The following is a 24,091-nucleotide window of genomic DNA, read 5'->3' on the forward strand; positions in this document are numbered from 1 at the left end:
TTATGGTTTAATCCTTCAATCGCCGGGTACTATTTTACTCTAACTAACGTCAAGAGAGCACCAGAACTGCAGTTCTCTGAAGCAAAAAAAGACAACCCCAAAACAAGTGGGGTTCAAATTTTGGCCAGAAAACTTGAGCTTCGAATATTGATTGATTAAAATGACGCTCATCTTGGCAAAAACTCTCAAACCTGAGACTTTTATAAATCCCCGGGTTTGAGAGTTTTTGCCAAGATTAGAGTCATTTAAATCGATTGACATTTGAAGGACTTTTCTGGCAACATTTTTAAATACGAGTTTTTCCAGAGTACGGCAGATAACTGGTTAAAGCGTTCATACCAATCACGGTTGGAATGAACAATTTGCCGTACTTTGACATGTACACGCTCATGTATAAAGAATTTGTCCAAAAAACACATTTACTTCCAGTACAGCTCGGTTATAATGCCCCTCTACTTGTTAAAAAAGTCTCAAACCTGAAACTTCGAAGAAAAGACTTTTTGACAAGTTGAGGCTCATTTTGACGGGTTGATACTCGAGGTTAGAGTTAAGAGGTGTTTTGTTAGAGTATAGCAAAATTTCCAATAATCGTGACTGTCGGGTTTATGAAGCAAAGATGCATGGCTGCTAATTTCATATATATATAAAACCACTATGTATTAAACTGAAATTGGAATATAAGTATTGACTGAAGTTTAACTATGAAATGAAGCTGTCATTGAATTAGATGAAAAGAAAGCCATGAAAATAAATATAAGAATTATTTCTTTCAAACATGAGTGGATTGAATGTGTTTATAACTCTTTGAATTTTGAAAGAATTTCTTTGAAAATATATCAGCACACGCGAACCGTAACATTAGAGAAGTTAAAAGGATTAAGGGTTTGTTTTTATTAAACTTCAAACGATTCATTCTGAAGAAAGACGCAGGAAATACCGATGCGAGCGTTCTGTATATTTGTAGTTTGTTGCTTTTTGTCTTTCTGGGTTTATCTATTTGGTTGCACTTTCTTTTTCTATAATTATCTATTTGATTGCTCTTTACCTTTCTGTAAAATATTTGGTTGCTCTTTGTGTTTCTGTATTTATCTATTTGGTTGATCTTTGATATTCTATATAAATATATTTAGTTGTTCTTTGTCTTTCTGTATTTATCTATCTAGATGCTCGTCATCTTTCTGTTATATAATCTATTTGGATGCTCTTTGTCGTTCCACATTGATCAGTTTGGTTGACCTTTGTTTTTCTGTATTTATTTATTTAATTAGGTTGCTCTTCGTCTCCAAGTATTTATCCATTTGGCTTCTTGAGTTTCCTCACGTTTCAACTCTCAATTTTGGTTTTTGTCTCTCTGTTTACAATGTTGCATTCAAAACAGCGAGAATTTGTCAACAATATATGTCGTCCCAACTACATGATGATAACCTATCCCTGGTAATGTGTGTGGCAATAGAAATTTCTGAAATATTGAATAATATATTTTACAGTGTTTAGTAGGGCGTTTGTTTGATATTATTTCTAGTATTGTGCGGCTATGTCTTGTGGTATGACACACTCTTTCGGATCGGAAGGTCCTGGGTTCGAGCCTCGCTCGGCGCATAGTTGAGTTCTTGGAAAAGATTCTTTTCTCACATTCTCTCACCGTACTCAGGTGTAAAATGAGTACCTAGCCGTTAACAGCGTTATCTCTGTCCGAAAAAAAAATGTATCATCGTCTAAAAGGCGTCATGTCCCGTCCAAAATTTTGAATGTTGCTGTTGACCAGGGACCCATTGTAAAGCGCTATGAGCAAATTTAGTGGATATTGCGCTATATGAATACTCAATTTTTTATTTTTAAAAGAATAAAGCTCTAATGTTTTCATGTCAGCGCCCAACTTCTTCTAGTTTAATATTTATTACTAATTTTCCCTTTTAATACAACTTGACCTATGGATCAACTACTTATAAAATTTCAATTTACGACACGTTAGAAAACATGTCATCCGTTATGAACGGCTTTCTTTACCAGAGAAAAACTCTACTCCAAGTAATACTGTGGAAATAAGTTGAAACAAGGGTGAGCTGAGAGAAATTAGGAGGCCTAATCAGTTAGCAAAGGAGACTGTCACATCTCGGACATGATAATGTTGCTGTATATAAAGGGATCCCGACTCTCAAGTCTAGCACCAATAGGATAACATATTTATTTCATTTCTTAGACCCGTATTTCAACATGGAAACCTTGTGTTTTAAAGCAAACAAGGTCGAGGCGCCTTTATCAGCACCCCAAAGATGCCAATTTTGGAATGGCGGGGTTCAATTAATTTTAATTCAAAGAAGTGAGTGGAGCAGGCACTTATGTTGATAATAAGAAGACATGAAGTGAGTAGGAAAGTGCCAGGCAGAAGACAACAGAGAATAAAAACTTCGCGGCGGCGATGGGGACTCGAACCCGCGACCTTACAGGTACGACAACTTCGCCTGGCCAGGGAGATCGTGACTCTACCGTATGAGCTATCCACGATTTATGTCAAAATTACCCTTTTCTATTGATGACCTCATAACTCAGCTACCAAACGGAGCACAGTGTCAAACCTTATATCAATCAAAATATGAATAAATGCTGCACATATGGCCGAAAAAAAAAACCGTTTGATGAAATCTTACATACCTTTTAGTTCTTTTTCTCACTAACTGGTATGGTATGATCCCGTGACTTACCTGAATAGTGCATGGTCCCATTCATGCCAAGCTACATTGGTAAGCAATCAAATTCAATGGATGGCTTTTCTGATTATTGTATGATCCCATCCAAGCTAGAGCACATTATGATGTATGAAAGAAGCAATTAAATTTAATTGATCACTTACCTGAATATTGCATGGTCCCAGCCAAGCCAAGCCACATTGGTAAGGATGAAAGATGCAAACAGATTCAAGTGAATCCTTATTCGATGCTGTTTTCTAAGTTGTCTGTGGATGATAAAAGAGAATAATTGGATATCAATCTGCCTTTCTGGGATCAGATAAAACTACATGGTAATAAAAGCAGTGGTAACGTGGACGTTTGACAACGAATGTAATTGGAGGTTAGAGGTATTTGAGATGTGGATGCATAGAAGAATGCTGAGGTTATCGTGGACAGACAAATATACGAACGAGGAAGTGTTGATGAGGGTGAGAAAAGGAAGATTATTGATAGATACCATCAGAAAGAGGCAGTTACGGTTTTTGTTTGGAGAAGAGACGGAATAGAAAAGTTGGTAACATCTGGGATGATCGAAGGATAGAGAGCTAGAGGAAGACAGAGAATGACGTATTTAAATAACCTAAAAATGACCGAAAGGGATTTTAAAAGCAATGCAGACTCCATGAGCACCGCAGAAAAAAGCGATATCCCCTCATTGCCTCCTTCAGTGGACCACAAAGATAAAGTCAGAAAGTGTCAAGTATGGTGAATTAATGAGAAGGTTGGGACAGCGTTGTCAATCAAAATGATGCGATTACCTTCCTTTTCCTGGCACTTGTATGTGGAAGGACATTTTAATGAGGAAACAATACTCGTTCAATCTAAAATGCGGTCTAACTTGACGAATTCTTGCTTTCTTTTGCTTCAATGTCTATTTGTACCGTTCAGAGTTGACAGTGGATCCATGAGGTAGGAAATCAACGAGGATTACACCTCTGATGTCCCAAAACATTGTAGACATAATTTTCCCAGCTGATTTCTCAGTTTTTGTTTTTTTGGGGAGGAGGGGTGTCGCCATTCCAATGATTGGCTCTTCGACTCAAGTTCAACGCACCTAAAACATTACCTCTGCAAATTGCCAGAGTTTTATAGACATTACCAATGCGTTTAAAAACGACTCGAGGTAAATTCTTCGAAAAAAGAAATTCAATGACAGATATCTGTCGCTGACGGACAGCGTTAGTCTTGGAGTCTAGCTCACTTATCTTGTCTGTTAGACTTCCTGCAGCAGACATGCGGTCCTTTTTATGCTGGGCGACGACCGAGCCAGTATGATCTCTTTTGTTCGTGTTATTCATTGTGGAGATGTGGGTCCAGGAGAAGACAGGCCTTATCTAGACGTCGGGTTGGATCATTCTTAGTCTGACATTTCACCATCAGCTGTTCCAGCCAGCATGATTGTATCTAGGCGAGCACCACCTTCAGGATCATTAAGGTACTCAAGCTCCTGCACGACGACAACGTGACGGCCATCAGCATGGCAAACAAATAAAAAAACAAAATCCTGAGTCATCCCAAATAAGAACAGCGCCATCAATAGGGGTGAAAAAAATAGCCAAAGCGATAAAACAACACAAGTCCTAGGAATGTCAACATTAACACTCTGCTATAGCGTCGGCGAAAACTTTGCCCCTGTTTGGACAAGAAGTCCCCATACCTACATTCTCGACATCAAGCTCCGAGAATCCATGCGCACAAAAACAGGATGCCTCAAATCAACAACAATCCCTTGGCTCCCAACTATATGCGCAATCGCACCACCAGAACTCGTGCGAGAAGAAGCAACCCAAAAAGTAGCCCACGAGCTGAAAGACCTCTTCATAATTACCCCATTAAAATCATCATATATGAAGCTCCCAGAACTCCCATCACGACTCAAATCCAGAAACCCTTCTACCACTCAGTAATGAAAAACTTTGAATTTTGGGGATGCCTGGAGGGAATATTGGACAAATACCATGCCAGAGGGAGGTGTGGTAATCAAAGACCCAAAGGAATTTATGCCAGGCTTCAGGAATGGCAGTCTGAAATAGTGGGTCGCCTCAAACCGACCACTGACAGGACACGGCAGGTCTGCTGCAAACATGCATTGATGGGGTCTGAGGGAGTCAGCCGACTGTCCCCACTGTCAGGTAACGCCAGAGACAGCAGACCACATAATCTTACACTACTCTGTGACAAGATTGGCGGGAGGTTCGAGGCTGTCTTCAAGTGCGGTGACGAATTTAAAGACTGGCTGGAGATTTCCATACGTATCTACTAAATGGGGAATTGTCATAACTTTGTAAACTTTGACAGAATTAAAATGTTTAACTTTTGGTTTATAGACTTCACGTGTAAGTTCAAATGAGCCAAATATGACGTCACATGAAAAAGAAATGAACTCAGTAGAAGTTACCCAGAGACTACTTATCAACAAATTACTGATTGGTTTGTAAATCAGAAAAAAACTGTTAATGGTGCTGCTTTTTAGAAATGAAATGAAAAATATAAAAAGTTTATCTAATGCACACTCTGGACTAGCGACAATTTTCCACTGAATACGGAAGAGGCTTATTTCATTTCACGGAGAGTCGATCACGGCGTACTTACCATTAGAACCCGGCCATAAATCAATGTAACAGATATTACCACATCCAATTATTATGGATAGAAGCGTTTAAGCCACGTTCTATCATAGGCCTATAATTCCAAGCCCGTGTAATGGCATTCCCGGTGCTTAAATCTTTATAGTTACTCGTTCTTGGTTCAGATCTGATCGAAACTATCATATGGTTATTTCATTTTCATGAAAGAAGATTATTACTCTATGGGAGCGATCTATATTCAGGTCTTCGTCCAGCTGAGTCATTGATTACATTATTTGTTACTTTACAACGATTATATATTTCTTAATCAGTGTAAACATGTTCCTTATAATGTAATGGAAGTTGTAAATATACCCATGGGTCAAGCTGAACAAAGTAACCTATTGTGATGTTGGATATATCGAAAACTGAAAATACTTTTTAAAAATTACGTTGGTCATTTTGAGAACATTTTGCATTGTGACCAAAGAAAGACTCGAGCCCATGGAAAAATAATATACATAGAATGAAGTTGACGTCACTCTGATCTCTGTTATTGTTTTTTGCCTTCCACATTTATGATTAATTCTAACTAAACTGTATGAACCAGACTATAAAAGTTCATGGTTGCACATGGTTTTGTGTGTCTGTCTGTTATACTTACAGATGGCAATGTTGCGCGTTTCTTAGCCAAGCGCACACTATCTATAGGTCGTCCCCGTTGGTCGAGCTCTCATCTCGCAAGCAAAGGGACCAGTTTCGATGACAGATTGAGTTAATTTTGTTTAAACCACCTGTCTATTCAGTATTGATTCGCTACTTAATCGTGTAAAATCTGGCGGAGACTACTTCCCGATACATTAATGTCCTATCCATAGAGTAGCAAACAATAATTATAATCGTCCCTTTCACGCTGAAGAGGCTGATCTGGGAGTCCTTCTGGCTGTATAGGCCATATGACTTTGAAGGAATACGATTGTCTAAGGAAACGGATACTGGCAGGTCAATTTTATAGGATGAAAGTAAAGCATGAAATGATATCCCAATATACCACCCCGTTAGCTTTGTTTTTGTAAAGTATTATTTACAAACATGACCAGGTTTTCTTGTGCAGCTATGTGGTCGAGTGATATGCCAATCGCTTTCGGATCGGAAGGTCCTGAGTTCCTTGAAATAGGCTCTATACTTAGAGGCTCTGTCCGGAAAAAATTGTAACATCGCTTAACAAGCGTTATGTCTCGTTCTACTCATTATATGTTGCTGTTGGTCAGGGACCCCTTGTAAAACGCATTGAGCACATTAAGTGGATATTGCGCTATATAAAAGCTCAAGTTAAAAAAAAATGTTGTTGTTTTATAACTTATTTGTTGTATGCTGAAAGAACGTTTCGATTTGAAACATTTGTTGTTTTCCCTATTATTTGATGATGTAAGCCTACATTTATAGCTAAATGATACGTCTAGTCTTGTTCCCACACCCCTTTACACACGTCAACTCTGTACTTCCCAAACTGTCAACCAACACTGACACTCGACATTTCATTTCTCTACCAGACTATCCAATGTCCACGAATCATGTTTCCCTAAGGCAAGGAAAATCTATGACTACCCAAAATATCATCATTTTAGAAAGTAACGCCGGAGGCGTTCTCATTCTCACCAGCTTACATTAATGGTAAAGCAAATACAATCTGTTTGTCGACGCAGTTTCAAACGAAGGAAATTCAAATTAATCACCTGATGTTAATCTATCTTTGGTGTCACATGAGTCTTAGAGTATATGGCCCTTTTACTAATTAATTTATTTTTGAAAAAGTCGGAATGTTTTAGGAACGGTTAAACTTGAGAATTCTAGACGTAATTTGCAGTATTCGATCGATAACCAGAACTTTCTAAGCAGATTATTTATCCTTCTTTTTATGCTTGTCGACATCATAGAAGTTTAAAAATTCTATTTTGTTCATAATAGCATTGTCAAAATAAGTTATTCAATGACTATATCTATTTAGAGCTTTGTTCTGTTGTTTTTAAAATAAATATCCAGAAAAAAATAAGTATTGTTTATTATTTAAAAATCCAAGTAGGGATACGATTGGTCTTATTTGGAAAATAGCGGTGATGAGAAACATAAAAAATAAGGCTTTCGGGTAAAATCGATATTTATTATTTTTCCCCTCTCATAATACTTGCTTTTACCTCATTGATGTACGTACACCCACGAGATAATGATTATCATTGGCAGTCATGTAATGATGATTGTAATAAAGGCTCGTCAGAGTGGACTACTTTATATTTAGATAGATATTTTGGTCTGGCGTTTTTGTTCAATTTGGCTTTGATCATTTCATATCATTTTGGTCTATCCGTATTTATGTCTCATGAGTTTATTCTTACTTCACAGGGTTACTGTTCATCATATGATAATTGCCACCAATCGTGTCAATCTGGAATTTGTCGGAGCAACATTTACATATTATTATGGAGGTCTGACATCCGAGCACTCTTTTGAGCCTAATTTAACATTGTTGTAATGGACAATATTTTGCGTCATTTTTTTTTTCATATTTCCATTACAACAATGGGCCAATAAGGAATTTGGTTATCAGACCTGCAAATAAGTCAAATAATTGTATGTCGTGTCGCAGTGAACTGGATGATTATATACGATTCTTACACATTTGATTTTTGGAATTCCGGACTTGTTCAAATGCGATTGCTCGTTGGAAACAGAGTTCGAATTCCAAAACGTAAGAGTGTAAGAAATCTTTTATTCTACCCCACAAACGACTCTGATTTTGTAGTCTCTGAATAATAAACATTTTCAAAAAATACTTAAACGATACTTCTTTTTTTCTAAATGTGACATATAATGTTTGATAATATGACGCTACAAAATGTGGAATTTTGAATCTCTAAGAGATAATAAGCTCCTATAAGCTGTGGACTATAAAAAGTAATAAACACAGATGAATATCCAACAGCATCAAAAGAGAATTATATACAAAACCCTGCTTCAGCCAAAAATCAATAAGAACATACATGCATCGCTTGAAAACCAGTCAGACTGCAAGATAAATATTTGGCATGTCCTTTCAGAAAGTTTTTTTTTTAAGTGATATATTTTTGTTTTGTTTTTTGCTATTGGCTGAAGAAGAGTTTTGAGTCCGAAACGTTTCATGTTTGGTATTTTGTTATTTTTGGCATCTGCTATATTAATTTTTGTGTATCAATGAAAATCTAATTTATTCTAATCAGCCAAATGCACCAATTTAACCCAACTTTTATATTTTTGACTATAAATTCAATTTTCAGAATAAATACTACTCCATTAGAATACCGTTTTTAGACAGTGAGTCGCGGCTATGTGGTATGACACTCCTCTTCGGATCGGAAGGTCTTGGGTTCGAGTCCCACAATGAGTGGCACATAGTTGAGTCCTTGGAAAAAAGCTCTTTTTTCACATTCTCTCATCATACTCGGGAGTAAAATGAGTACCTGGCCATGAACAACGTTGTCTTCGTCGAAAAAAATTGTAACATCGCATGTTTCGTCCTACATGTTAAGTGTTGCTGTTGGCTAGGGACAACCTTGTAAAGCGCTTTGAACATGTTTAGTGAATATTGCGCTATATAGAAGTGGTTCAAGTTTTCCAAGCCGAGTTTGAAAAAGCTTAGCAAATTGGATTTCATTGAACTTTGCGTAATAGAAGAGTTTTATCGTAATCTTTGTAAACTAATAGCCTGACACTATGATCCATTGATTGACCTATTGAATATAGATTAAATGAAATTGACCTCATTCAGCTCTTTGTTATTGTTTTTAGACAGATATTTTAATGATTAGTTTTCACCAAATTCAATCACTCCTAAACTATAAACTCCTAAGGTTAAACATAGTTTTGTGTGTTGGTACGTTTTATCCGACTGGTGGATGTTTTGAGCATTTTATATAAACGCATAGCGTTAATAACTCATGGTTCGCGTTCTTTTGTATTTTGAGGTGATCTTTTGGTCAGTGTCAGGCTATGAGTTTACGACGGCTACGTCTGTATTGGTGAAAAAAAGTAGTCCTTCAGAGCCATAGAGCCTGAGTTTATCCTGGTTTCTATTGAGTGAAACAGACAGTAGCAATTGCTAGTCACCCTTTGGATATGACGCGAGTCTATATCAGTGTACTTTCTTCCAGATATAATAGACCCAGATATACAATCATTGCTGTGTTGGGGGGGGGGGGGGTAAAAAATAATCTCAGGGATGTTGTGAGTATTTTAGCTAAACGCACAGCATCAACAATTAATTGAATTCCTGAATAATTTGATTATTGTAACAAGTGAGAGGAATGTTGGTCCGCTGAATAACGGTTCCGATCATTATTTCATTCATAATAATGATTCAATTCCCCAAGCTTTCATTCGCTTAATGTTCGACTTTAATCAATGAAATAACATTATAAAAAAGTAGTATTTCAGAGCCATTAGGAAAATGGAGCCGGACTCTATCCCGGTTTCTATAGAGAGAAACGGACTATAGCAATGTTAGCTACCCTTTGGATAGTACGCTAATTTATCGCAAAGTACTTTCCACGAGATCAAACAGGACCAGCTACCCAATCACTGCTGGGTGGGCAGGAGGGTCAGAAACAAAAACTCATCTTCACTCGGGATCGATCTCGATCCCTTTGCATGAGAATCGAGTGCTCTACCAACTGAGCTATCGGGACCCCTAGAAATACAATAAACAGTTGGAAGAGCTGGAACATTTGAAATGTTACATTATAAACCAGTGAAGAATGAATAGTCTCCAATGTAATGGAAAAAGAAAAACAACACGACAAAAATAGCCGAAGTTTTTATGTCTAACGACCGTGGAAGGCATTGAGTCAATCAGTAAGTCATTAATTTATTTATCAAAAATCAATGTTTCCGGAGTGCAGACTATTTCAAAGCCAATGTGTTATTTTTGCGGTCCAGAAAGCTCAGTTGATAGAACACTCGCTTCACACGTAAGGGGTCCGAGATTGATCCCGGGTGCAGTCTAGACTTATTTTTGAACACCCGCCGGAAAGTACTTTGCAATAGACTAGCGTAGCAATAAATTTATATTGTCCGTTTCAAGCTATAGAAACCGGGATATAGTCCGGATCATGGGCCTAATGGCTCTGAAGGACCACATAGGCGTAATTAACTTTCCTAATAAAGATTATTCGACGCAATAATCACCAAGCGAGCTAAAAACTAAGGCTCCCTAAAGCAACACTGATGGTTTTTACTCCATTTAAAAAAATATAAAGATAAGATATTTCAAGAGTTTCACACCAATGGAGTGCATTGCATTGTCAATAATTTGTCAGTATGACAAAAATTGAAGTTGTGGAAAAGTCACGGAATGCAAGACTGAACAGCATCTTCACGCAGTAATAATGTGCTTCGTGATAGGAATGAGAAAAATAATAGCAGAGGTCAGGAGAGGAGATCCTTATATGTATAATGCGAATATCAACCAACATAACGTAGTAGCAAAAGTTGTCCATCAGAGCCAGTAGTAGGCCCATAAAGCTGGAGTTTATCCCGATTCCCGGTATAGCGTGAAACGGACAATAAGAATTACTTGCTATCCTTTGTATAGGACGCCAGCCTATCGTAAAGTACTTTCCGACAGATCTAATAGAACCCGCTACCCATTCACTGCTAGGCGGACAGGGGTTCAGAAACAAAATCTAGACTGCATCCGGAAACGATCTTAGTCCCTTTGGTGTGAAGCGAGTCTCCACCAAACTGAGCCATCTCTTGTTCTTAATAAATCTCACAAATTACACAATTCACAGAAAACAATCTCTCGATCTTCAAAACAATTTGACATCTTAAATTTGATCATTTTAACTTGAAACTCAGTTTTATTTCTCAAGCTCATTCCAGCATAAAAGCAAATCGACATCGTGAATCACAACTGTTAACTACATACAAAATATTCAAGAAAAAAAAAAGTTATACAGTTTTGCCATGCATGCTACCTTGACTTTACAATGCTTTATATAGTTACTAAATAAAGAAACAAAGAAGACCCCTCCGTATAAAAAACCAAACAAACAAAGAATAAAAAACACAGCAAAAAACAACAAATAAACTAATTAAAATAAAAAGACTCCCCACAATAACAACAAATACCCCCCCCCCCCTTTAGAAAAAACTCCAAGGAAAAAAAAGAAAACAAAAATCATACCACCCCCCCCCCCCCCCCCCCCAATAGCAACAAACATCCCGAATGGATGATTACTATCAGAAGAAAGGCTTGGCGATAACAGGGGCGATAACAGTCTCATCAATATCTATTCTATTGACAGCAAGAACAACATTCCTCTGTCGTTGATTGATTGTTATTACCACATCAACAACAATCCGTTGTGTTCGATACAATACCGAAATGCCACCAATGGGGTTACAAAATAGCTGATTGCAGCAAAAGTTTGGAAGTTGATCATTCCCCACACAATACATTTTGCTGAAAATAAAATTCACCACTCAATTTCTTCTATTAGACGTCTATATTTTATCTGACATAAGCATTCACCAAAAAAGACCGTGAACTGTGGATCGAATTGACATGACCGATTAGATAGGCAGCCGAGGAGTCTCGATCAGATGGTTAGGAAGCGAAATTCAAGTAAGTCATTCATAAATCTCTATATGTATAATAAAAGTTATAATGAAACCTGATTGAAAAAAGTGTGTATGAAACAATGCCAAAAATGTAGAAAAGAAATTAAGGAAAAAAAAATAATCCCAAATTCAGCCTGCCTCGAAAAATGGATTTATTGAGTTGGGTTTTATTTTTCTTGTATTTTTCTTTCTGCTTTGCTTGGAACTGTTTCGTATAAACCTTTTCATATCCGGCTCCCTAATTTGTTACAATTTAACTTATACGAAAGCTATAGATGAATATAACATTCCAATTAACTGGTGCACAATAATAGATGCAGTACAAATCTGGAAATCACCGACTGGTTCGGGAAAATATAAATAAACCCAAAACCTGTCATTATTTGGGCTGTCCTCAATGTCAGGCACTAATGAGTATACTTAGTGGCTGAATTGGAGGAAAACAAGCGAAAACATTTAATTTCATGGCCAGTAAGTTTGGGGCAGGAAAGAATATACACTTTTCAAACTCTAAGATGAGATAGAAAACATACTTTTGAGCGGCTAGACGTTTTCTTCAGAAAAGAGTTAATGGCAAAATAAGAAGAAAAAAAACGTATTAAAGTTTAAATACATGGAATTATAACTGAAGGCGAGTAAAATATACATCTACAAAAATAAACCGGAACGAAATGAAATTGAATCTCACGCACGAGAAGCGTGTCGACGGCCCTTTCTCATTATGAACCGTTAGCAAATAGCCAGAGGGCAGAACGTAAATTTCATCAGAATGTGTACACGGCCAGAAAATGGCTCCCGTAAAATCGTGTTCTTTTCCTTCCGGCAACAACAAGGCCCCGCGATGTTCTATCCGGACCAGAGTCCAGCATTAACATTGTCTAAATATATAAACGAAAATTGCAAATAGCAAAGATTTCAAAGTTGTGTTTGTTTTCGTGTTGTTTAATAACAATGAAGTATGTGGAATAGAATCTTTAATTTAATTTAGAGAGACAAATTATGATGTGAACGTTTCGGGTTTTCCCTTTGTCAACAAAAGACATTTAATGTGATTCTTAAAGACACCATCTCATTCATTGTCTTTTGTTGACAAAGGGAAACCCTTACATTAGTTTGCCTTTTTTGTAAATTAAATTGACGGTTCTGTTCCATTTTTTTATTGTTATTTACTTTCCAGAGGAAGCAGCAACACATTTGCATTGTTGTTGTTAAATGGATTTAAGAATATAAAATGATACCAAAGATGATATTTCTAAACTAAGATCTTACGCACTATACTTTACTAGCTAGCTAAATCTAATTAACCATCTCCCACATCCTTAATTTACACACACTTTCTACAACGATAAATCAATCTTTTTTTAAAACATATTACATAATATTTGCTATCGCTTGCATCAACTGCGAGGAATGCTCAATATTTTTTATTTAAATAGTTTCAAGTAAAACATTATATAAAGCGAAGTTGCCGAGTTGTTAAGGCATTGCACTGTGACCCCGAAGGCTCTGAGTTCAAGCCCTGCTTCAGGCAGTTTCGATTTTTTCCTTGGGCACGATTTTTAACCCCAATTTTCTGGCTTTGGACAACATGTGTGTGATTTCTGTTGACACTAGATATTTGCTTTACGGATTATCAATTCTTTTATGGAATCCCTAGGCTACGACATCTAACGATGTTGGCAGAAAGGCGTAATTTAAAAAAATATCTATAATGAAAAGCAATAAATGATCAGAAAAGTAAATAGCCACTGACATGGTGCAATGCGTGATATTTGAACTTCTTTACTTTGTATTAAAAAATTGACCAGGTACTCTTAGTTGCTTTTTCAAGTTAATCTTTTAAATTGCGGGATAACCCAGGATTACACCCTACCGTACCCACGGCATGTCAACGATTATTTTTCATGTCAGCTTTAGATTATCCTAATTGTAATATTTTGATAGCAGACATTTATTTCACGAACAAAAATACCCCATTAAGAATGGGAATAAGTATTTTTGTTATTACAAAGAGAGCAATGACAGCTTTACTGAAGCCCTTGTCGCATCGCTGTTAAGTTGCACTTAGTAAAAACGGTAAGATCGGCACTTAAAACAAGATGAGTAATGGGGATAAACTATGACTTGTTAGAAATTATCCTGTCTCGCTGTTAAAGCTTTACGTCCCCGACTGACCGAATTAGTTTTTAAAAAGTAAAGCAAAACGTCCAATGATATAACTCCTTATCGGGCACTTACCATACTCTTTCGTGAGCATTAACCAATCAGAATATTTCCTGCCATTTACCCCCGTTTCGTCCCCTTGACTATTTATTTCCTGTATGAAAAGGCAGCAGTCTCTTATGGTTCTCACACTACTATGTTATGACGATCGACCCAATCAGCAAAGTCCGGTCCGCATTCGTGAACCGTCGCGAACCCGCCTGGTAGCATCGTCACAACACACCGTTCGACTAGATGCTCTGTCGTTTCGGGTTCTTGCCCACATCGGGTATATGTGGGACAGGTGGAAAGTCCCCACCGATGAAGCGCACTTGCTGTTAGGCAGCTCCTCGACCGAAGCCGATTCGCAGCCACCCAGTGTCTCCTCATACTGATATCCAAGCCTGGCAACATCTCACCAAGCTTAGAGGAGTGTGCACGTCCCCGCCCCCCATGAGGGATTGAATTCGTCCAAACCGACTTCCATCTCGTATACGCATCTCTGTCCGCAGTCAGGACTCTGCGTACAAGGGTTGCCGGGACTTATTTCGGCTCGAAACGGGGACACCGTCCATTATGCGCATCAGAGGGGTATCCCCATTCCCTCTCTCTCGGATCTTATTCAGCCAGTTTACCGTAATCGTCTCCCTCCGGACACCGGGGGGCTGGATCGCTGCCACTATCGGGTCCCATTCTTTAGGAGTTGTTGCCAGCGTTCCTGACACTATGTGCATCGACTTGCGAAGTTTTATATCTACCTTCTCAACGTTTCTGCTTCTACCCACCCTGGAGCGCAATACTCCGCGGTGGAATAGCATATTGCCAGGGCGGACGTTCTCAGGAGCGCTTGGCTAGCGCCCCAAGTCGATCCCGCCAGCTTCCTCAGAAGACTGTTTCGTTTCTCTATCTTCCTTCGAGATACACCCGATAGGTAAGGCTGCGATCCAACGTCACCCCTAAATATTTTGGATGCGGCTCATTGGAAGTGGCTGGTCCCCGACGAGGACATTCAGTTTACGGGTGTGCCATGCACTGCATAGGTGGAATGCGGTGGCCACAGTTTTTGAAGTGTTCATTTTCAGGTACCACTTGTCGAAGTAGGATACGAGTCTGGTGACGTCCTCGATGAGTACGCCCTCGAGACGGGTCCACACTTTACTCTGAGTAACGAGTGCCCAGTTGTACGCGTATCCCAGCCTCAGGGAGGAAGTGTTTGGCATATCGCTAATGTAAACATTAAACAACATTGGCGCAAGTACCGAACCCTGTGGGACCCCATTCTTCAATTTCCTTACTTTACTCGTAGCGTCTCCCAGCGCGACGTGGAATTGTCTTTACCCTAGGATAGAAGAGAACAACTTCAAGGTCTTTTTGCACCTTATGATCTTTGCAAGTTTGAGCATTAACCCTTCGCATCAGACCGTATCATACGCCGCTGATAGGTCTATAAATGCAGCACCTGTTTGCTGTTTTCTCTCGTACCCTTGCTCAATATGCTCTGTAAGGGCAATGACCTGTTCCGTGGTGCACCTCCCTTCCCTGAAGCCCGCCTGCTCGGGTGGCAGGGCAGCGTCTAGGACCGTCCCCCATCGGTTTAATAGAACACGCTCCAACACTTTGTAAAGACAGCTCAGTAGAGATATGGGTCTGTAACTGTCGGCCTCCTTCGCCGGTTTCCTGGGTTTCAGGATGGCAACTATCTTCGCATGCTTCCACACTTGTGGGAGCTTTCCTTTGCAAGGACGTCACACATTGCCTCTGCCAGCCAGGCCCGTGCCCTGGGGCCCAGATGCGTCACCATATCGGGATATACGCCGTCTATCCCTGCTGCTTTACCGTTCTTTACATCGCTAATGGCTGCACCCAATTCTCGGGGACTGAACGGGGACGTCCAGTCCCACTCCTCCGTAGGTAGCGAGTCCAAAATCGTACGGTACGCCTTGCGGACACCGCGCCCAAAAGCATGATTAGGGACCCGTTTGCTACGGTTCTTGATATTCTTGGCAATTGTGTCTGCCTCACATTCAAGTGCAACCTTCGCGTAATTCCGGTCCGGATCCAATTTCTTTATCAAACGCCAAGCGTGACGGCTGGAGTGTGTAAAGTCGAGACTTTCCACGGTCTCCTGTCACCGTTGCTTTCTTCCCTCCGCCAGAGACTAAAGTAGTCTATCGGCTACGTCCTGGGACTGGGTCTGTTGGTACTCTTTGTACAGCTTTTCCGACTCTGCCGTCCAACAAGGGGTGTAGAATTTCCGTTTGCCCCGTGGAATAGAACGTTCAGCGCTCTTAACCAGTAGCCTGCTAAATCTGGTTATATTCTCGGACTTGGGAGGAATGGCAGGGCAAACCTGCTCGATATAGGAACTGAATTCCTCCCAGTCAGCCTTCCTGAAGTTCCATCTCCAAAGTGGGAGAGACTGCACCCTCGATATTGTCACCCCCGCTGTGACAAGAACCGGCATGTGCTGGCTGTGCGGAAAATGAAAAGGCCTGAGATAGATGCCAAACACGCAAATAGGTCGGGTACAGTTAGTATTTATCACACTATTTTGATACACTGATAAAGGAATTGTATAGCAAAACCCGACAACACGATGCCTTTTTTTTTCCCAATCATCTGTGTTGAACTTGGGAGTGTTGCTCAGGCTGTTTACTCCGGGTGATTGTCAAGCACTTATGGTGGCTATGGGTCTTCGTTTCACGGTCAATGGTTGATTTCAGGGCCAAAATATAAATAGTGTGCGCTTGGCTAAGAAGCTCACAACATTGCCATCCGGAAGTATAACGGACCAACACACAAACCTCTGTGTAACCATGAACTGCAAATAGTCTGGATAATACAGTTGTGAGAATTACTCATAAACGTGGATGGCAAAAAACAACAACAAAGACCCTAATGACGTCAACTTCATTCTTTTTATACTTTATTTTAAATTTTCGAGTAAAAATAACAACTTAAATATCTATTCGACTAGTTTTAATAATATATACGATAATTTACGTAATTTTCAAAAATGTATGCATTGTAAGTTGATTGAAGAACTGAAGGCTCATACTATAAGATAATAATTAAAAGGCATCCGTGTCAAAAGATAGAACGAAGTTGATGTCACTCAGGTCTTTGTTACTGTTTTTTTGCAAGATATTTCTATGAGGCTAAACTGTATTAACCGGACTATAAACGTTCAGAATACACACTATTTTGTGTATTGGTCAGTTATATTTCCGGATGGCAATGTTGTGAGTTTCTTAGCCAAGCGAACAGCATCTATAGCTTGACAGGCATAATAACAGCAAGAGGTTACAGAGGACTCATCAATTCAGCTCTATTGATCCTGAATCGGAGGTTTTTAGTTTTGTCTAAAATTCTTTTGTTTACACAATTGGATTCAATAGTCTGATGTCACGTCGCCCAGCAACGGCCGCCATCGTGGTTCTAAACAAAGAAAATCGGTACTTTTTATTCTTCATGTTGGTTAGAACTTTTCATATGTCTTGTGACCAGAATGTGTAAAAGTCAAAACATGATCAAATTTATGTTTTTTTCCCCTCTGGATACGCTTTTATGCTCGCCGGAGAAATATTTCATACGGGCGTCCGCCATTGTTCCGATAGTTTAGAGCCAGTGTTGCTAAGTTACCATGCGTAATTAGGAAGGAAGTGACGTTGCGACTGTTGCTTAATAAATCTATTTTAAATCGGATTTTGATTTTGCGTTTGATTTTTAGCCATACCATTGTATTGCAGGGTGTTTGACAAAAAAAAATGTATGGTATCGTATCGTTTGAGAGCTACTAGATTTTAAAAACTTTTAAATGCTCGGTGAAACTTTCATGTATAGATACAATTTTCTAAGTTATAGAAACATCATTCAATGTTAATTTCATAATATTGAATAGTAAATAGCTAATACACAAATAAGTGTCATAGTCGATATTCGTAGCTTGAGAAATCTCTACTTACATTCATTTGACATGTCCAGCTTCATACATTCGAGAGTTTCAATTACTTTATATATGTAGGATTATAAATAGATTTAGCCTGTCAATGATTAAAGTCAATTGTATCAAATGATAGGGAATTACATAAAATTTTGTTCTGTTTAGCATACTAATTCCGTCTAATTCCATTAATGTTTTCAAGAAGTGACCCTAGTAGCTAAGGTTTGCTTTTCTGTATTCTGATCGCATTTCTTATATTTTTCTACGTCCAAAATTTCTCAATTTGCGTTCAAAATGGCCTCAAAAGAAAAAGCAGAAGCGATCTAGAAGAGAGCTGTTGTGAATTTAAAAAATGAAATAGCATTGAAAAATTAACGTATTGCGTATCTTTTGGTATCTAGATAGAGATATTTTAATTAAGATTGTAGCAATTTATCTAGACGTCTAATCGACCGCTAAGCTAATATCTTATATATTTTTGTAATTCTACATTTATTCATCAAACATACTGAATTATGGATGTATCACATAGGAAGCTACTATTCGAGTACGACACCCGACGTCAACCTTTATTGGTCGTACTTGTCAACATATGCAGGTTATAGAATGTCAAGGACCGGACTAATGATGATCCTGTTCTTTGCGCAATGTTCAAAAGAGGATTTTCTATTACAACGATAGCAGGGATAGTCAGGATGGATGTTTGAGACTAAAATAGATCTGGCGAAATGATGATGATAATGATGATGATGACAACAATAATAAATTTTTATTACTATTATTATTATTATTATTATTACTATTATTATTATTATTATTATTATTATTATTATTATTATTATTATTATTATTATTATTATTATTATCAATAATAATAATAATAATAATAATAATAATAATAATAATAATAATAATAATAGTATTAGTAATAGTATTCAACAAATATTCACACAAGTACAAACACAAACAAGTGACATTTTATCACTCTTTGCTAAAATAAATCAAACAAAATAGAAATACAATTAACCCGTGCTCAATTGGATTCATAATCTGATGTCACGTCCGCCCATCAACGAGCAGCTTGGTTCTAAACAAAGGAAATCTGTACTTTTTATTCTTCATATTGGCTAGAACCTTTTACATGTCATGTGATCAGAATGTATAAAAGTCACAACATATAAGATTTATTATTTTTTTCTCCTTGGATACCCACTTTTATGCTCGTCGGAGAAATATTTCATAAGGACGTCCGCCATTTTCCCGATAGTTTTGAACCAGTTACTAAGTTACTATGCTTCATTACGAGGGAAGTGATGTCACGACTGTTGACGCCAGTCAATAGACTGTTGAAATGATTTTTCAATGATGCCCTTAATTCAGTTGGCTTTTTTCATTATCATTAGGCCTGAGGGACAGATTTCACATAACAGAGGGTGGGCAAGGTAGGGTGTATGGACAAACAAACGGCCTCTTGCTAACGTGGTTTTGCTTGTCTTTTAAGCGACATTTAAAAGCAGTTTATCACGGGATATGCAATTTCATCTGGTGAATACATTCATTAGGTCGGAGATTTACCTTGTGAAACAAAGCAACGCATTTTATGTTCTGAACATGTAATAAAGGACAAAATGTCTTTATTCATAAAGATCACCATCAGCATCAGCATCAGCATCATCATCATCAGCATCAGCAGCAGCATCAGCAGCAGAATTATTATCATAATCATCATAATCATCATCATCATCATCATCATCATCATCATCATCATCATCATCATCATCATCATCATTAATAGTACTAAAATAATAATTCTTATAATTATTTCTCCTTCAGTAAAAAGCAATTTATTGATGATTCACTTCCCATTCTCCTATCTCTCCATGAAAGGACCTGCCATGACCTCTCTTTCTCTTCCCTTAAATCATCACCAATAATATTTAGACGGCTCCAACAATAATATAGATGTTTATATTCAACGATAAAGATCCACGTGTCACATCTGTTCATACTTCCATCTATTTACGACCAAGTCAGCTGCCGTTGAAGGCCACTGGGCATATTTCAGACGACTTTTTGCTTGAATAATGAATTCGGATGAAGCTCCGTCTCGAACAGAGATAATAAAAACACAATTCAAACGCCGGGAACAATTAGAGGTTGGTTTCCGTTTCCTGTCTTGGTGATATCCTCCACACAAAGAAAACAGAAAAAAATTGTATCAAGACTCATATATTATAATATATTCTCTGAATTTCATATCTTAGATATTGGTAATATGAAATTATTGCGCAGAATTTTGTTGTAGGAATAGAATGAGGAGTAAATACCAAAATAAAGGTTTATTTATTTGCTTATTATTATTGGACGTTTCTTTTTTGTATAGTTAGTCATTATTTGTAATAATTTGACGGGGTTTGTTGTGAAACAAATGTTGATTGTGGATAAATAACGGTCAAATCGAGTCAAACGAATGTGTTTCATTGTTAAAGATATTAGAAAGTGTATAAGACCATGAACAGCCAAAACAGAAAGAAAAATAAAAGAGAAAAAAAAAAAACACCGAAAAACTCAGCCTGCCTCGACTAGGGGTTGAATCCCAGACATCCTGATTACATTAAAAGGTCTCAGGTTCGAACTCCAGTTCAAACTAACTCGCTGAACTTCTTCCAAAGCAAAACTAAATGGGTTTGATACGTCAGTGGCGTGTCAATGTTTTCGTACCAAACAATTAATTACTCCCTCCATCCACTTGATTGCACCCACTGGAGTTGATGATCAGAAAATGAAAATTGGTTTTATATAACATAGGAAGTTTGCAATAGATTAGCATTCGATGCGATTGGTTGTAAGTTACTACAACTCTCCCGCACTGTAGAATAACATGTATTTAATTTTTGAGCAGAAAACTCGTCCTTCAAGCATCGGTGGAATAAAATAATCCTCATCTTAGAAAATGTTTGCCAAGATGAAGATTATGTTAATCGATTGATATTTGATGGACCAGATTACTGGCCTTTAAATATTCTTTTTTGGGTCTAGAATACAGCATTTCAGTCCCTTAAAGGCACAAGAACGAGGATAAACTCAGGGTCCATGAACCTTATGGCTCTGATTAACTACTTAAAAAATTCAAGCCAATATAAAGAGGAGAAAACAGAAATGATGTCTTGCCACAAAACGTTTAAGATTAATTTTCGATTTTCTAAGAAAAAAAAGTAAATTCAAACTGACTGTTTACTTTTGAAATGAATTTCACTCTAATCTTGCTCAAGATTGATATCACGTTTCATAGCTGAATCAGCCTTAAAGACTCGATTGTATCATTATGTTAAAAGTTCTTCATCGCACTTCAAAGGGGAGGGCATTTCCCTTTCAAGGGCGACTTCTTTTTAAAATAATATTTGATTTTGATTCGTTGGCGTTTCAACGATTCGAAAGTTGCGATAGGATTGCAATAGAAATTCTCAACCGAGTCCAGAGATTTCTTTATTTCTGTAAAAGTGAAACCTTCATAATAATAATAATAATAATAATAATAATAATAATAATAATAATAATAATAATAATAATAATAATAATAATAATAATAATGATAATAATAATAATAATAATAATAATAATAATAATAATAATAATAATAATAATAATGATGATGATGACGACGATAATGATGATGATAATAATAATAATAGTAACAAAATAATAATAATAATAATAATAATAATAATAATAATAATAATAATAATAATAATAATTGTAATAATAATAATAATAATAATGATAATAATAATAATAATGATGATGATGATAATAATAATAATAATAATAATAATAATAGTAATGATAATAATAATAATAATAATAATAATAATAATAATAATAATAATAATAATAATAATAATAATAATAATAATAATAATAACAATAACAATGATTATAAGAATAAGAAAATACAGGCTTTTCTTGAAACGCCTATGCTAAAATGTGAAAATAATTATTGCTATTGAAATAAATACCTACCTGATAGATGGTTGTTACTGGTATGAATGTAATCAATAAGCCAACCATGTGACATATTTTACCAGATGAGTCTTTGAATTTAACGGTGGAACCAGTGCATATGCTTCAAATTATTTTGCCTACCTAATAATAATCTGTTCAGCTATTAGGCATTTAATTATATTATTTTTGATTTAATCACATACTTTTGTCTTCTTAGGACTTTGATAAAATTCCAAATAAAGTAAGTAGAATATCAAATTTTTCATGATCTACTGTTTGGTCTAATTTTATATGCGTCTAAATTTAATAGCTATATATTGCATTTGATAGATAAAAACAGAATGTTTATTAACAATTCGTGGTCCAGATTGTTCATTGGTACATCAGTCGACTCACAAGCTATGGGATGAGTATTGACTGAGGTTGAACATAATTCCTGACACTCTGCCATATCTGCAGTGGTTAAGAAATAGGGTCTGTTATGGGGCAGCTTGGCTCAGCGGTACGGTCTTTGCTCCGTACCCAAAAGATACCGAGTTGTTGTGTGGCCTTGAGCAAGTCACCTCGCCCTAGCTCACTTTGCATTGCGGCTGACGCCTGGCTTACTTCAGTCTTCCCGTGGAATAGACCCTAAAGACAAATTTCCTCTTGGGGATGAATAAAGGGAATTTATTTATTCATCATTTATTATTATATCCTGCAGAAAACACTTTGCGATAGCTTTTCATTCGTATCCAAAGGATAGCAAGCAATTGCTACTTTCCATTCAACTTTAAAGAAACCCTAATAACCTCCAACTCTTTGGACCTCATGGCTCTGATAACTGTTTTTTATAAAGATAATTGCTATCGTTAAGAATTATTATCATAATCACGATTAATCATCAATGTTCATTTCGGGTTTTCCACAATAAAATAGAGTTTTATGTTGAACAAAAAATGCAATTTACCAGCCCTTTTCCATTAAATTATATTGAAGATGTTGAGATTTTGAAGACATCATTTCATTACAATTTAGAAAGCCACCGAGTAGAGGAATGTAAACGTTCATATTCTTTGTCGCCTCGAACGAAATAGTGCATTATGTATCTTTTTTGTTTGTATAAATATTGGCATTGAAATTTAATTCGTTGGATTGAAGACCTTCGTATTGACGTGCAGTATACGATGGAGTGCCTGATGAATTGATCTCAGCATCCAAGCAACATTGTTAATTAATGAGGAAATAGTGTTGGTAATAAATCTTCATTTCGCATTCCTTCAGATTATATTGCACCCCAGTTGGCTAATGAGGGGAATTTCTCATCGAGATCAATCAAATATAATCATAATGGGAACCATTGTTGTAATGTCCTTATAATGTTCTTTAAATCCAATTGCTAGTTTGTTGACCTCTCCTTCAGTTCAACAAATCGAAATAGAAAATGAACGAACAGAGAAACTCTTTTGTTATTATTTTATTTGAAGAGAGTGTTGACAATAAATTAATGCAAAACTTCCTAGAGCCAAAATATAACATATCAAATGTTCAAACAACAATGACGCATATTTCTATAGTGCCTTTTGTCGAAACCTCTAAGCGCTTAAAAGGGCTTTGTTTACCCAGATAACAATAATGTTGCAAGTCCAAATCAACCAAAATATCAAAACAATTAAGAGCATAAAACGGGCATCAAGAACATAATCAATATAAAAGTCACATACAATACATTTGAAACTCATTAAGTAAATATTTTCTTAAAAGATATGTTTTCAGATTTTTTTTTGATGGAACCTCAGGCCTCCAAATTACGGTAATCAGGGGGTCTGAGCTACGATCTCCAATCGAGACAGGCAGAGTTTTGGGATGTCTTTTTCTTGTATTTCTCTTTCTGTTTTTTGTTTTTTTTTTAACGACCGTGATTCATCGAAAGCAATCCTCATTCGTTTCGCAACGAACCCCATCGAATAATTCTAAAATGGGTAACAATACAAAAACGTCCAAAATATTTCTAA

General features: G+C 37.0%; 1 protein-coding gene across 2 annotated transcripts in view; it reads right to left on the minus strand.

Moving 5' to 3' along the window:
• Positions 1-24,091, minus strand: part of LOC144964925 (calcitonin gene-related peptide type 1 receptor-like) — a 112,265-nt gene that overhangs the window by 29,488 nt on the left and 58,686 nt on the right. For both annotated transcript variants that reach the window (XM_078899719.1, XM_078899720.1), the window contains exon 6: positions 2,852-2,953. In XM_078899719.1, coding sequence (XP_078755845.1) covers positions 2,852-2,953 — 102 coding nt within the window. The remainder of the gene's footprint in view (positions 1-2,851; positions 2,954-24,091) is intronic.

The sequence above is a fragment of the Berghia stephanieae genome, chromosome 2 (assembly GCF_034508935.2).
Source record: "Berghia stephanieae isolate SIO BIC M18660-M18661 chromosome 2, UCSD_Bste_1.3, whole genome shotgun sequence".
NCBI classification, from domain to species: Eukaryota; Metazoa; Mollusca; class Gastropoda; order Nudibranchia; family Aeolidiidae; genus Berghia; species Berghia stephanieae.